The sequence below is a fragment of the Sceloporus undulatus genome, chromosome 2 (assembly GCF_019175285.1).
Source record: "Sceloporus undulatus isolate JIND9_A2432 ecotype Alabama chromosome 2, SceUnd_v1.1, whole genome shotgun sequence".
NCBI lineage: Eukaryota > Metazoa > Chordata > Lepidosauria > Squamata > Phrynosomatidae > Sceloporus > Sceloporus undulatus.
The window spans coordinates 6,811,041-6,823,533 of NC_056523.1; the positions used below are offsets into that span (position 1 = coordinate 6,811,041).

At 41.0% G+C, this 12,493-nt stretch overlaps 1 protein-coding gene across 1 annotated transcript; it reads right to left on the minus strand.

Moving 5' to 3' along the window:
• Nucleotides 1-560: 560 nt before the first annotated feature.
• LOC121924251 (oocyte zinc finger protein XlCOF6-like) lies at nt 561-11,302 on the minus strand. Its single transcript, XM_042455541.1, has 7 exons — nt 11,248-11,302; nt 8,928-9,070; nt 8,015-8,527; nt 6,145-6,238; nt 4,353-4,438; nt 4,029-4,149; nt 561-3,638 (listed from the first exon to the last, which is right to left on the minus strand). The coding sequence occupies exons 2-7, from the start codon at nt 8,958-8,960 to the stop codon at nt 2,185-2,187; spliced, it is 2,301 nt and encodes a 766-aa protein (XP_042311475.1). The 5' UTR covers nt 8,961-9,070; nt 11,248-11,302; the 3' UTR covers nt 561-2,184.
• Nucleotides 11,303-12,493: the final 1,191 nt, after the last annotated feature.

Below are 12,493 nucleotides of genomic sequence, written 5' to 3' on the forward strand. Positions count from 1 at the left end.
AACAGATCATTAAACTGTCAGCATTTAGAAAGGAATGCCATAATCACAAAAAGTCAACATGGGTTTCTCAAAATCAAGTCATGGCAGAATAATCTTATCTCTTTTTTAAAATAAAATTACCAACTTGGTAGATGAAGGGGATGCTGTAGATGTAACATATCTTGATTTCAGTAAGGCCTTCGACAAAGTCTCCCACAATATTCTGGCAAACAAGCTAGTAATATGTATGCTAGACAATGCAACTATTAGGTGGATTTGTTCAATGATGGTTCCTCTTCATCCTGGAGAGAAGTGACCAGTGGGGTCCCACAGGGTTCTGTCCTGGGCCCAGTGCTATTCAACATCTTTATCAATGACTTGGAGGACAAAATTGGGAGCATACTCATCAGATTTGTAAATGATGCCAAATTAGGAGGAGTAGCTAATACCCCAGAGGACAGGATTAAAATGACCTTAATAGATTAGAAAGCTGGGCCAAAACTAACAAATTGAATTTTAACATGAAGAAATGTAAGGTACTAATTTAGTTTTTAAAATTGTTTTTTTAATTTTTGTTTTTAAAATTGATTAATTTAATTTAGCTAATTTAAATCTGTCTTATAATTGTCAAAATTAATGAAATCATTTTAATTTATTAATATCTGTCTGTAATATCTTCAGTGACAAAATAGCATTTCCTAACCTGGAAAGAAGTTACAGGCAGGCTTGAAATGTTTATTTCGTGACATGCCATAAGCTGTAATGTAGTAAAATATGTCTGTATCTTTGTATTTTAAAAACGTTTTATCATTTTAATCTCACAAAGACAATAAAAAGCACATTCATTTTAAAAAATACATCAGTGTCAGAGGATACAGATAAGCATAATGACGAGATATCATTACCTAGGTGATATAAACTTTAGTTTTCCTATGTCAGGTTTACCCATTATTACATACAATCAGCCCTCCACGTTCATGGATTTTTTTATCCATTGATTCAAGAATCCATGGTTTGAATATATCTAACAAATGTATAAATTCCAAAAAGCAAACCTTGACTTTGCCATTTTATATAAGGGACACCATTTTACTATGCCACTGTATTTAATGGGGCTTGAGCATCCACAGCTTTTGTTATCTACAGAGGGACCTGGAACCAAACCCAGCAGATACCAAGGGCCCACTGTATAGACATGGACCCATGGGAATTTTCATCCTTATTAAAATTAAAATGGATTTTTCCAAAATTTCAAATGCTTTCATCACCTCCATGGGGATTTTTCTGCATCAGCATAAACAATAAAGTTTTACAATGTGCTAATAAATATGTCATTAGATTCAGTGATGCTCTTATTTAACATGTTCATCCTTTTTCGCTTGCCACACCTTATTCCTGGAACTAGCTTCCCAAATACAAGAAGGTTATCACTAATTAACTAATTTCTAGTCTGGACTTTTCCGTTCTCTGAAGCCTTTCGGACCGTAGTTTGATATTCTCTAATAATCCAGATTAATGGTGTAATATTTGCCTATAGTTTTATGGTTGTATTTTAATGGGATAAATTGTTTATGTACTGTATATCATTTTATAGCTTATGATTTTAGATTGTACATCATGGGCAGGTTTTATGTTGTTTTGATGATGCTGTAAAGTGCTGTGCAAAACTTGTGGTGATATAAATAAATATTAATAATAATTAACATGTCAAGCAATGTCAGTCTCCATACTATATCATATCATGATCTTAATGACAGATTCTTTTCACATTCCAAGCACTGAAATGGTGTCTCCTCTATATGAATTAATAGATAACTAGCAAGGTAACTGTTCTGACTGAAATTCTTTCCACATTCTAGGCATTAAATGGTGTCTTCTCTGTGTGAATTATCTGATGAGGAATAAGATTTCCCATCTCCACAAACCTCTTTCCACACTGCAAGTACTTAAATGGTTCATTCACTGCGCAAGCTGTGGATCAGAAAGACTTTTCTTCCGACAGAAACATTTTGCACATTTCAGGCATTTAAATGGTTTCTCCCCAGTATGAATTAAATGATATTCTGCAAGCTCTGCTTCCAACCAACATGTTCCTCACAATCTTGGCATTTAAATAGGTTCTCAGTTGTGAGTTGATTCTGTTGAACTGCTTGATGATAAGTAAAGACCGACTTCCTACAGAAACTTGTCCCACATTCCAGGCATTTAAATGGTTTCTCTGCAGTGAGTTAATTGATGACGAGAGAGATTTGACTTCCAGTGAAATCTTTTTCCACACTCCAAGCATTTAAATGGTTTCTCCCCTGTATGAATTAACTGATGTTCTGCAAGGCTCTGTTTCCAGCCAAATGTTTTTCCACACTCCAGGCATTTAAATGGTTTCTCTGGTTTGTGAGTGGATTTTACAGTATGAGTTGACTGATGACGAGTCAAGACTGACTTCCAATGAAAACTTTTCCCGCACTCCAGGCATTTAAATGGTTTCTCTCCTGTATGGATTAATTGATGATGTGCAAGGCTTTGCTTCCAACCAAAACTTTTTCCACACTCCAGGCATTTATATGGTTTCTCTGCTTTGTGAGTTAATTCATGACGAGAGAGATTTGACTTCCAGTGAAAACTTTTCCCACACTGCAAACATTTAAACGATTTCTCCAAGGTGTGAGTTTTTTGATGTGACATAAGGTGTGCATTACGACGGAAGATTTTTCCACACTCGAGGCATTTAAATGGCTTCTCTCCTGTGTGAATTGCCTGATGACTAGTAAGTACTATCTTCTGCCTGAATCTCTTCCCACATTCGAGGCATTTAAATGGTTTCTCCCCTGTGTGAGTTGTTTGATGATCTGTAAGGCTTTGTTTCAAACCAAAACTTTTCCCACACTCCAGGCATTTAAATGCTTTTTCTGCTGTGTGAGTTAATTGATGTCGAGAGAGGTTTGCTTTCCAATGGAAACTTTTTCCACATTGCAAGCATTTAAAGGATTTCTCCAAAGTGTGAGTTTTTTGATGTGAAATGAGGTTTGTATTCCGACTAAAGATTTTTCCACACTCCAAGCAGTTAAATGGTTTGTTCATTATGTGACTTGTCTGCGGACTAGTTAGTACTATCTTCTGCCTGAATCTCTTTCCATTTTCCAGGTGTTTAAATGGTTTCTCCCCTGTGTGAATTGTCTGATGAAGTGTGAGGTTCATCTTCTTCATGAAGCTCTTTCCACACTCTAAACACTTGAATTGTTTCCCGAGGGTCAGAATTTTTTGATGAGAAGTCAGATGAGTCCTCTGACTGATGCTTCTCTCAGATTCCAAGCAACTGTATGGCTTCTCTCCTGTGTGGGTTCTTTGATGTGATACCAAGTGTGACCTCCACCTGAACCTCTTCTTTTTCTCTTGTGTGTGAACTCTACTATGAAAGATGTCATTTGAATTGGGTTTTTGCCCAAATTCAAGAGAAATACCTTTATTCTTTCCATTACCTCCTATTTTTTCTTGAACAGAGATTTCCCAGATGCCCCCAGCCTGAGAAGCGGATGCTTTGTTCCTCATCTTCTCTTGAGTTGCAGTTTTTGTTTGCTCGTTTTTCTTCTGTTGACCCTGGGCTCTTTGCAGCAAAGGCATACTTGGTTCTTTTTCTTTCCCACCACTCTCCTGCTCATCACCTTGAAAAGAGAGAAACAACTAGTTAAAGCCCAACAAAGAGAGAGAGAGATTAGAATGAAAAAGATAACTGACAGCAACATTTTGCAGCAACTGCAGCATGAATCTGAAAGTGGTGGGCCTCCATAGTGTAGGCCTCGTTTTGCAGAAAGATGAGAGCACACCTTGGTATTCACTTCCTAATTTCAAAGTAGCCTTTGAAAAGATCACTAAAACCAGTCCAGTCTACTAAAGTACAATGAACATTTGATAGGAGTGGGAATATTTCCCTGTCCAGCTGGGAAAGGATGGCTCACCCTGCAGAAATACAGCAAGATGGCATGAAGAGACTACATTGATTCAGGAGCCCCTGCAAAGTGATTGGATCAACCAGGAAAAAGAGGGAGACTGACCTAGAGAGACCACATTCTCCATGTTCTCCTTCATGACGTTCCTGTACAGGGCCCTTTGGTCTGGATACAGTAGGGCCCACTCCTCCTCACTGAAATTCACAGCCACCTCCTCAAAGGTCACCTGGGGGAAGAAACAGTATGTGTGTATCAAAACAGAAAACATGGAAGGTTAGGGCTGCTCAACATGGTTTGGTTCTTCACTGAGGACATTTATAGATGGAAGGAAAAGAAAAAGAGAGATTCTTTCAGGCTGAAGGAGAAAAACAAGAGCCCAAGGCACTTCAACTGCCCCCTTCTTAGCCTTCAAGGGATCCCGCTCCCTACCTGATCCAAGCTCTCAGAGGCTGTTCTCAAAGCATCAGAATGAAGAGCTGAGCCAGTACGTCTTGGCCCTGACAGTCTTCCATCTCCTGAGAGAGACACAAAAGGCAAAATAAAAAGTTTCTTATAATTCTATCTCATTCATGTCTTTCTAAATTCACACTAACAATGCCAAGGCCACTTATTCAGGAAGTCTTTGTGGACTGAGTAACCGTGAGATTGGCAGAATTGGACAGGTTGCTTACCTGGAACTGTGGTTCTTTGATTGGTCGTCTGTGAATTTAAATAAGTTGATTTAGCATCTGTGCAGTAGCCCTGTTTGGAACATTCTAGAGCTGAGAAGCATTTTGGCGGGCTCCCGCCACCTTTCTCCCAATATGCATCCCCAAGCACATTCCAAACAAACCCTGTTAGATTCAGACAACAAATGACTACAACCCAAATTATATCAATTTTTACTGAAGACAGAAATTTAGAAGTTCTATTAAAGCCTTTGACACCCATTCTGTGGATAAGTCAAGGCAGGATGCTGGCCAAAGTGGTTCTGTATGGAACCCACACTGAGTCAACATATAAGTTGGGACACATCTGTACTATGTATGTATGAATGTAAAGACACTAATTAAGAGGGTTTTCTGGGTCTGACAGGAGGAGATAAAGTCCAAAGTTTACACTCTGCCCCACACAGAAAGGTATAGAATCAAAGAATCATAGAGTTGGAAGAGAACACAAGGGCCATCCAGTCCAATCCCCTGCCATGCAGGAATTCTCAATCAAAGCATAACCGACAGCTGGCCATCCAGCCTCTGTTTAAAGACCTCCAAGGAGGGAGACTCCACCACTCTCCAAGGAAGTGTGTTCCACTGTCAAACAGCCCTTACTGTCTGGATGTTCATCCTAATGTTGAGCTGGAATCCCCTTTCCTGCAGTTTGCATCCACTGTACCATGTTTTAGTCTCTGGAGTAGCAGAAAACAAGCTTGCTCCCTCCTCAATATGACATCCCTTCAAGTATTTAAACAGGGCTATCATATCACCTCTTAACCTTCTCTTCTCCAGACTAAACATCCCCAGCTCCCTAAGTCCTTCCTCATAGGGCATGGTTTCCAGACTCTTCACCATTTTAGTTGCCCTCCTTTGGGCACTCTCTAGTTTCTCCACATCCTTTTTGAATTGTGGTGGCTGACCAAAACAGAAGAAGAGTGGCACTATTACTTCCCTTGATTTAGACACTATGCTTCTATTGATGCAGCCTAAAATTACATTGGCCTTTTTAGCTGCTGCATCGCACTGTTGACTCATGTTCAACTTGTGGTCTACTTGGACTCCTAGATCCCTTTCACACATAGTCTCATTCAGTCAGGTGTCCCCCATCCTATATCTGTGCAGTATTTTTCTACCCTAAGGGCAGTATCTTAAATTTCTCCATATTGAATTTCATTTTGTTAGTTTTGGCCCAGCTTTCTGTTCTATTCATTTATAACATGAGAGTTCATTTATAATATGTATAAATTTGGACTTTATTACCACAATATCAACTCTCAAACCCAACTTCTCCATTGATCTTTCATACCTTATACAGATTTTGTATCTTTGACATCATCTATCATGGATAATCCACCCATCTTCTAGCTTAATGGCACTGTGAAAATGCTGGTTTAACACTATGAACACTCAGCGACAAAACACTACCAGCAGATCACAATTTTCCCTACTCATAGGCACAGGGGAATACACCTGTACCCAACGTACTGAAGAGGGAAGAAGAAACTAAAGAATGCCCCTTTCATCCTTACCCAATGTGGTGGTATCTGTATCCCTTCCCTGCATCATCCACATAGACTGCACTCCTTGTTCCATAACATCAGGGACCTCTTCTGGAAACATCTCCTACACAAAGAAGACCAACAAACGTTGGAGAAAAAATCATTTAAAAAGGAGTGATGTCAGAAAAGGACTGCAAGGTAACTGAAATCTTTACTCCTTTGATGATTTCCAAAAACTGTAATTGGAAGATTTTTATAATATTCTGAAGTACCAAAAGGATGGTGGGGTGTGGCTTGTTGTCTAACATGGTGCAATATCAAGATCTGGCTAATCAACCTCCAAAATATAAAGCAAGAATTTAAACACAATTCATCTTTAAAGAACCAAAAGAACCTGCTCTCTGAACAAAGAAGTAGTGAGGGAAATGGTGACCATGACATGAAACACAGTGGGGTTAAATAAAGCTCAGCAGAATATTTTAATATACCAACTGTATTGATATAGTTGACATCACTTTAACTGCCATGGCTCAATGCTATGGAATTCTGGGATTTCTAGTTTCATGAGATATTTAGCCTTCTCTGTCAGAGAGCTCTGGTGTCGCAATAAACTCCAAAACCCAGGATTCTACAGCACTGAGCCATGGCGGTTAAAACACTGTCAAACTGCAGCATTTCTGCAGAACAGAAACAGATGAAGACATCTCAACATGCAGTTTCTTGAAACAAGGTGACATGGTAACATTCTGAATAAATTATTCCTAATAAATAAATAATAAATAATTTCTAATAAATAAATAACTTGCCTAATAGCCAACACTAAATATTTAGTTCAGTGGGTTCTGCCAAAGGTGAGCACAATCTTTATCATTTTCATTTATCTTATCTGTCATACACATGGGCTCTTCCTCAAATATATTATATTTAATTTATATTTAATATTGATATATTAAAATCCCTGCCTTAAAATTCCTGATATATTAAAATCTCTGACCAAGTAGACATTTATTAATACATTTGCTAAACTATTTTTCCCTAGTGTTAAACATACAGTCTCAGAATACACATTTTTTTTTATGGGAATCACAGCAAGTTTCTTACAGCTAGCAATAAAGATGTTCTGCTTAGACTTCCAAACTAGAGGCAAAATTGATGAAAGAAGGGTAAATATATAAAAAATAATCCCAGTGTGTTAGTTTGAGTTTAGAGAAGGAGGTGGCCTCCATCCTCACAGTCCCTGCTGTACGCAGCAGTAACATGTTGCTTAGGGCCAAATTGCTGTCCTTCTTCCTCTTCTCTCCTGATGCTTCATCCTGAAAGCAAGGGTGCTAAGAGCTGAATTACTGTCCCCTTTCCCTTTGCTTCTGCTTCCTCCAGCTGGTAGAGCTGGGCCACGTGAAATAGAGAGTGTGGATTAAAATATCCTGTGGCATCCCTGTGAATACGCAATGTTATACCAGGGCACAATGGTGCACAATTTTATAGTTCAATATTAATGACTGTATCTGAGTTTACAGTTCATCCTATTTTGTTTGGTATACTTTTTACACACAAATGGAAAAGAGTTAAACTTATTTATTTCTTAACATTTATTTCTTAACACACACACACACACACACACATATATATATATACACACACAACTGAATCATCATCATCATTATCCATTATTTTGAGATCTTGGTGGGAGGGGGTTACAAAAAGGATTCTGAGAAATTTAAAACAATATAGAGAATAAAATTATTTTAAAAGAAAAAATTAAACATTTTAAAAAGTTAAGAAGGCAGATTAAAATTGGTTATAATATTTTTCACATGCTGATGTGTTTCTGTTTACCTTGTTACAACTTATACTGTTATATTTCATACATTTAAAAAGTTCCAATATGAAAGACTCTCACCTGCTGTTCGTCCTGTTTCTTCTCTTCTGCCTGACTCAGGAGGAAACCTTCTGCCAAGGACACTGCCTGGTAACTGGTTTCTGGACCACATTCCTTGACCCAGTTCGCCATCTCTGGGGGAAGGACAACCAGGAACTGCTCCAGGATCACTAGGTCCAGGATCTGAGCCTTGGTGTGTTGCTCTGGCTTCAGCCACTGGCGGCAGAGAGCATGAAGTCGGTTGCAAAGCTTCCGGGGCCCCTCAGTTTCCTCATAGTGGAACTGTCTGAAGTGCTGGCTCTGCACCTCTGAAATGAGCAGATCCTTTCCCTGGCTCTTCTGCATGGTTCCTCCTTCCCAGAATCCCCCTCTACTCCCAGTTTGAACAGTAGGACAGCTTGTTATTAATTCTTGCTTTTCCATCAATGAGTGGTGCTCCAAAAGAAACAACAGGTTAGGTAAAGAAGTCCTTTTCTCTTCTGTCACATTTTCACTCTGGCAAAAGATTGGCCAAATTACTGGGAATGACAGGCCCTGCAAAGAAACAGAGATGCTCTGTAAATAACCTATTACAGCTATTCTCTTTAGGCAAGGAACTGTTTCACTATCAAATTCAAACTGGAAATTGGTTCCTTTTTCTGTACAGAAGAGAACTGCTGTGACTCCTAGAGAAACTAGGTGTGCCTGGCATTGAAGAGGTTTCCTTTTCCTTCTGGGCCACAGACATGGATGCTCATGCAATGCAGAATTCCTTCCACTTGCTTCCTTTCATTCTCCCTCATTCCTTCCACTTCTTCCTTTCAGCAAGTCTGCTAAATTTTGAGTCAATAATTAGAACCTGAGCAACCCAAGACAATTTGCTGTTTGACAAAATGGCTCTCCCAACATACCATTACATAAACAGAAGCCAACTGGATTGACAGTCACAACTTACTGCAGTCCTGGAGATGAGAGTGTTTTCCTGCATAGTTGAGGCAGCAGATTAGTTCAGTGCCTCCCTGACTGAACAGTTATCAAGCTTCTCTTGAGGGAGGGAGATGTTTAACCATCATATTCAAGCCAGAGTGCCTCCTTTCTCTGTATAGGAGACAAAGTCCATGAGTCAAAGACAGAAAGAGGTACTAGGTTCCTTCCTTTTTTGCCTTTATATCATACAGGATCCCTTTGGTTCCTTCAATAATTCCCTCCCTGATCTCTTTGCTCCTGTCACCCCTCTTTAAATGCAGTATTCTGTTAAAATGCAGATACTGTGTTGCTTTTTGACTTTCTATAATGTCTGGCTATTCAGTTAAAGCCATTTTGATGCCTAAGGCAAAAAAGATATCTACTACAGGTATATCTTCCTATGAGCCTGCTTGAGTACTAAGATCTTTGGGGGAGGCACTTCTTTCAATCCCACAACCCTCTTAGGCATATTTGGTGGGAATGTAGGTGAGGACTTTCTCTGTGTCTCTTTCCAGACTCTGGATATTCCTTCCTAGAGGGGCTAGGAGGTCTGCTCCCTTGCTTTGTTTTCAGTAGCAAACAAAGATGTTTATTTTATTCCTGCAAGTTCCTGAGCTCTGATTGCTCCTAAATAAAAGGGCTTTTAATAGTATTGTGCTGCTTTCATCCTGTTACAAAGTTCTAAAGTTTTAACAAATGTTTTGAATGATTGAATTTTCTTCTTAGTCTATTCACATTTCCATTTTCTTAACCATCTAAAGAAAATATGATTTCTCATCCCCACACCTATTACCCTAACACCTTATACCTTAACCCTATACCTATTCTCCACCATATTTGTGTGTGTGTTTTTCATTCTCTCCACTTTGTAATCCGCTTTGGGGAAAAGGCAGGGCATACACAAAAGAAGAGTTGGAGGCCCCTAAGATGAGCTCCATGAAGAACTGGTGGGCTCCCATCAAGTTCAGCTAAAGCCATTTTGCTTCCTAGGGTGAAGAGGAAGATATCTACTCTATATTACTTTCACTTTTTGTTCTAAAGTAACTCTTCTTTAGTCTTTGTTTTTTAAAAAGTGTTTTGAATGATTTAATTTTGTTGTTATTTTAATCACAACTTTTTGTCTTAACCATTTCTTTCTTTTTCTTTTTCTTTTCTTTTTGCTGTCATTCTCTCTACTTTGCAAACCACTTTGGGGAAAAGCAGGGCATCAATAAAGGAAGGAATGGAGGCCCCTGAAATGAGCTCCATGTAGAGCTGCTGGGCTCCCATCACTGCCTGCCACCTAGTTTGGGGGAATGTCTAAGCGGGAAACCAAGGCTCAAATGTTCATAGACTCCTAGAGTTCTAAGTGACCTCAAAGGCCATCCAGTACAACCCCATTCTGCCATGCAGGAACTCTCAATCTAAATGCGTGCGCACACGCACACGCACACACAACAGATGGCCACCCAGCCTCTGTCTAAAAGCCTTCATCCTCCTCCAAGGGAGTGTGTTCCACTGTTGAACAGCTCTTACTGTAGCTTCCATCCGTTGTTCCGTGTCCTGTTCTCTGGAGCAGCAGAAAACAAGCTTGCTCCCTCCTCTGTAAGACACCCCTTCAAGTATTTAAACAGGGCTTTTATATCACCTCTTAATCTTCTTTTCTCCAGGCTAAACATCCCCAGCTTCCTAAGTCATTCCTCATAGCACATAGTTTCCAGACCTTGCACCATTTTAGTCACCCTCCTTTGGACACATGGCTCCAGTTTCTCAATGTCCTTTTTGCATTGTATATAGGATGCGGTCTCCAGTGGTGTCTTGAGGGCCCCTGAGGTTCAGGTTTCATCCCCCCAAATGCCCTTTGGGGGGGGAATGCCTCCCTTGGGCCATTTTAGGACCAGAAGAGGTCTGTCTTTAAAACTGGTCCTTTCCTGTGGCTAAGCAAGTCCTCAATAGGACTCCCCTTCTAATATTTGTTTTAACGTTTGTTTTATTGGCATGTTTATTCAGAAGGCTGAGAGAGCGTGGCACACCCAAACTCAAAACCCCTTCCCCAAAATATGAAGTCCGCCTAGGCAAGGCCCTCTCCCTCCTGGAGCCCACTCTGCAGGGTTGTTGTGAGGACAGAAAAGGAGAAGCAGAGGACTGTAATCCCATGAAGAGAGAGAGGGAGGGAGGGAGAAGGGGATGGCCTCTGCCTGCCAGCTCCTCCTTCCTCTTCAGTGAACCCCCTTCCTGCCCCTTGGGCTCCTCCTCGACCCAGGCCGGGAGACAAGGACCAAGGCCACCCTCCAGCTCCCTTCGCAGCCACAAAAAGGGGCTCCACTCACTCTTTCCTTCCAAACACGACCCACTTCCGCCTTCAGCGCCGCTCTAGGACTATTGACGCTGGTCGATGGCCGGAAGAGGCGGGGCCTCGGCTGAGTGAGCAAAGGCTGGTTGAAAACTTCCTGCCTCTCTAGGAAGTTTCAGGTCCATGACCGGAAAAGGCGGGGCCAGGACTGAACATGAGTGACTGACAAGGCCCCCATTTCCTACCTATCTAGGATGCTTCTTATCTATGGCAGCTAGGGAAGGGCCTAGGAGAGAGCATGCTGACTGGGACTTCTGGGAACTGAGGCCCAAAGGCTGAGAACCCCTGCAAGGGGCTTTCTGGGGCTGAGAGCGTGTGACACCCCAGAGGGCAGGGTCAGCATTCAGAATGACCTGAATAGATTACAAAGCTGGGCCAAAGCTAACAGAATGCGCCAGTAACCTCTGGTTTCGATCTCCACAACACACGCTGCATGGCGCTACCCATGTGCCAAGCTCAGACGCTTCAACTGGTGCAAAATATGGCAGCCAGGCCACATAACCCCTATTTCAAAATCCCTTCATTGGCTGTTAATCAGCTTCTGGGCGCAGGACAAGGTGCTGGTCCTGACCCTCAAAGCCCCACAAGGCCTGGGTCCAGACCACTTCCATACAACCCACCCCTCACTCTCAGGGCCTCTGGGAAGACCCTCGGAAGACCAGGTTGACTACTGTTTCCCAGAGGACCTTTTCATCAGCCGCACAGAAACTGTGGAATGACTTCCTGGAGCAGCAGATCCATCAGAGCACCACCCTTGAGGCCTTCAAGGAGGCAGTCAAGACGGATCTCTTCCGGCAAGCCTGCCCTGACAGGCTGACCTCCCCAAATAACAAGGCCACTCCGTCTGCCCATACCTATTTTTATTGGCTGCCTATCTTTTAACTGTTTTAAGTAGTTTTAACCTGGACTTGTAACTTTATTGTTTTTGTATTGTAACTAAATGTTATATGTTGGTGGTGGGTTGGGGGATTGTGATACTTTATGATTGATTGTATTATGTATTCTACTATTTTTTACTGTAACCCACCTTGATCCACAGGGAGAAACAGGCTATTATTATTGTTATTAAAATGAATTTGAACACTATACTTAGGGCGGGGAATGAAATGCACAGATATAGGATGGGGGACACCTGGCTGAATGAAACTAGTGTGAAAGAGATCTAGGAGTCCAAGTAGACCACAAGTTGAACATGAGTGAACAGTGTGATGAGGCAGCTAAAG

Coding starts and splice junctions, on each gene's coding strand:
- LOC121924251 (XM_042455541.1), bottom strand. CDS start 8,960: ATGCAGGAAAACACTCTCATCTCCAGGACTGCA. Junction 8,528..8,927: donor CTCTCATCTCCAGGACTGCA/GTAAGTTGTGAC, acceptor GTTTCTTTGCAG/GGCCTGTCATTCCCAGTAAT. Junction 3,639..4,028: donor GGAGAATGTGGTCTCTCTAG/GTCAGTCTCCCT, acceptor TCTCTTTTCAAG/GTGATGAGCAGGAGAGTGGT.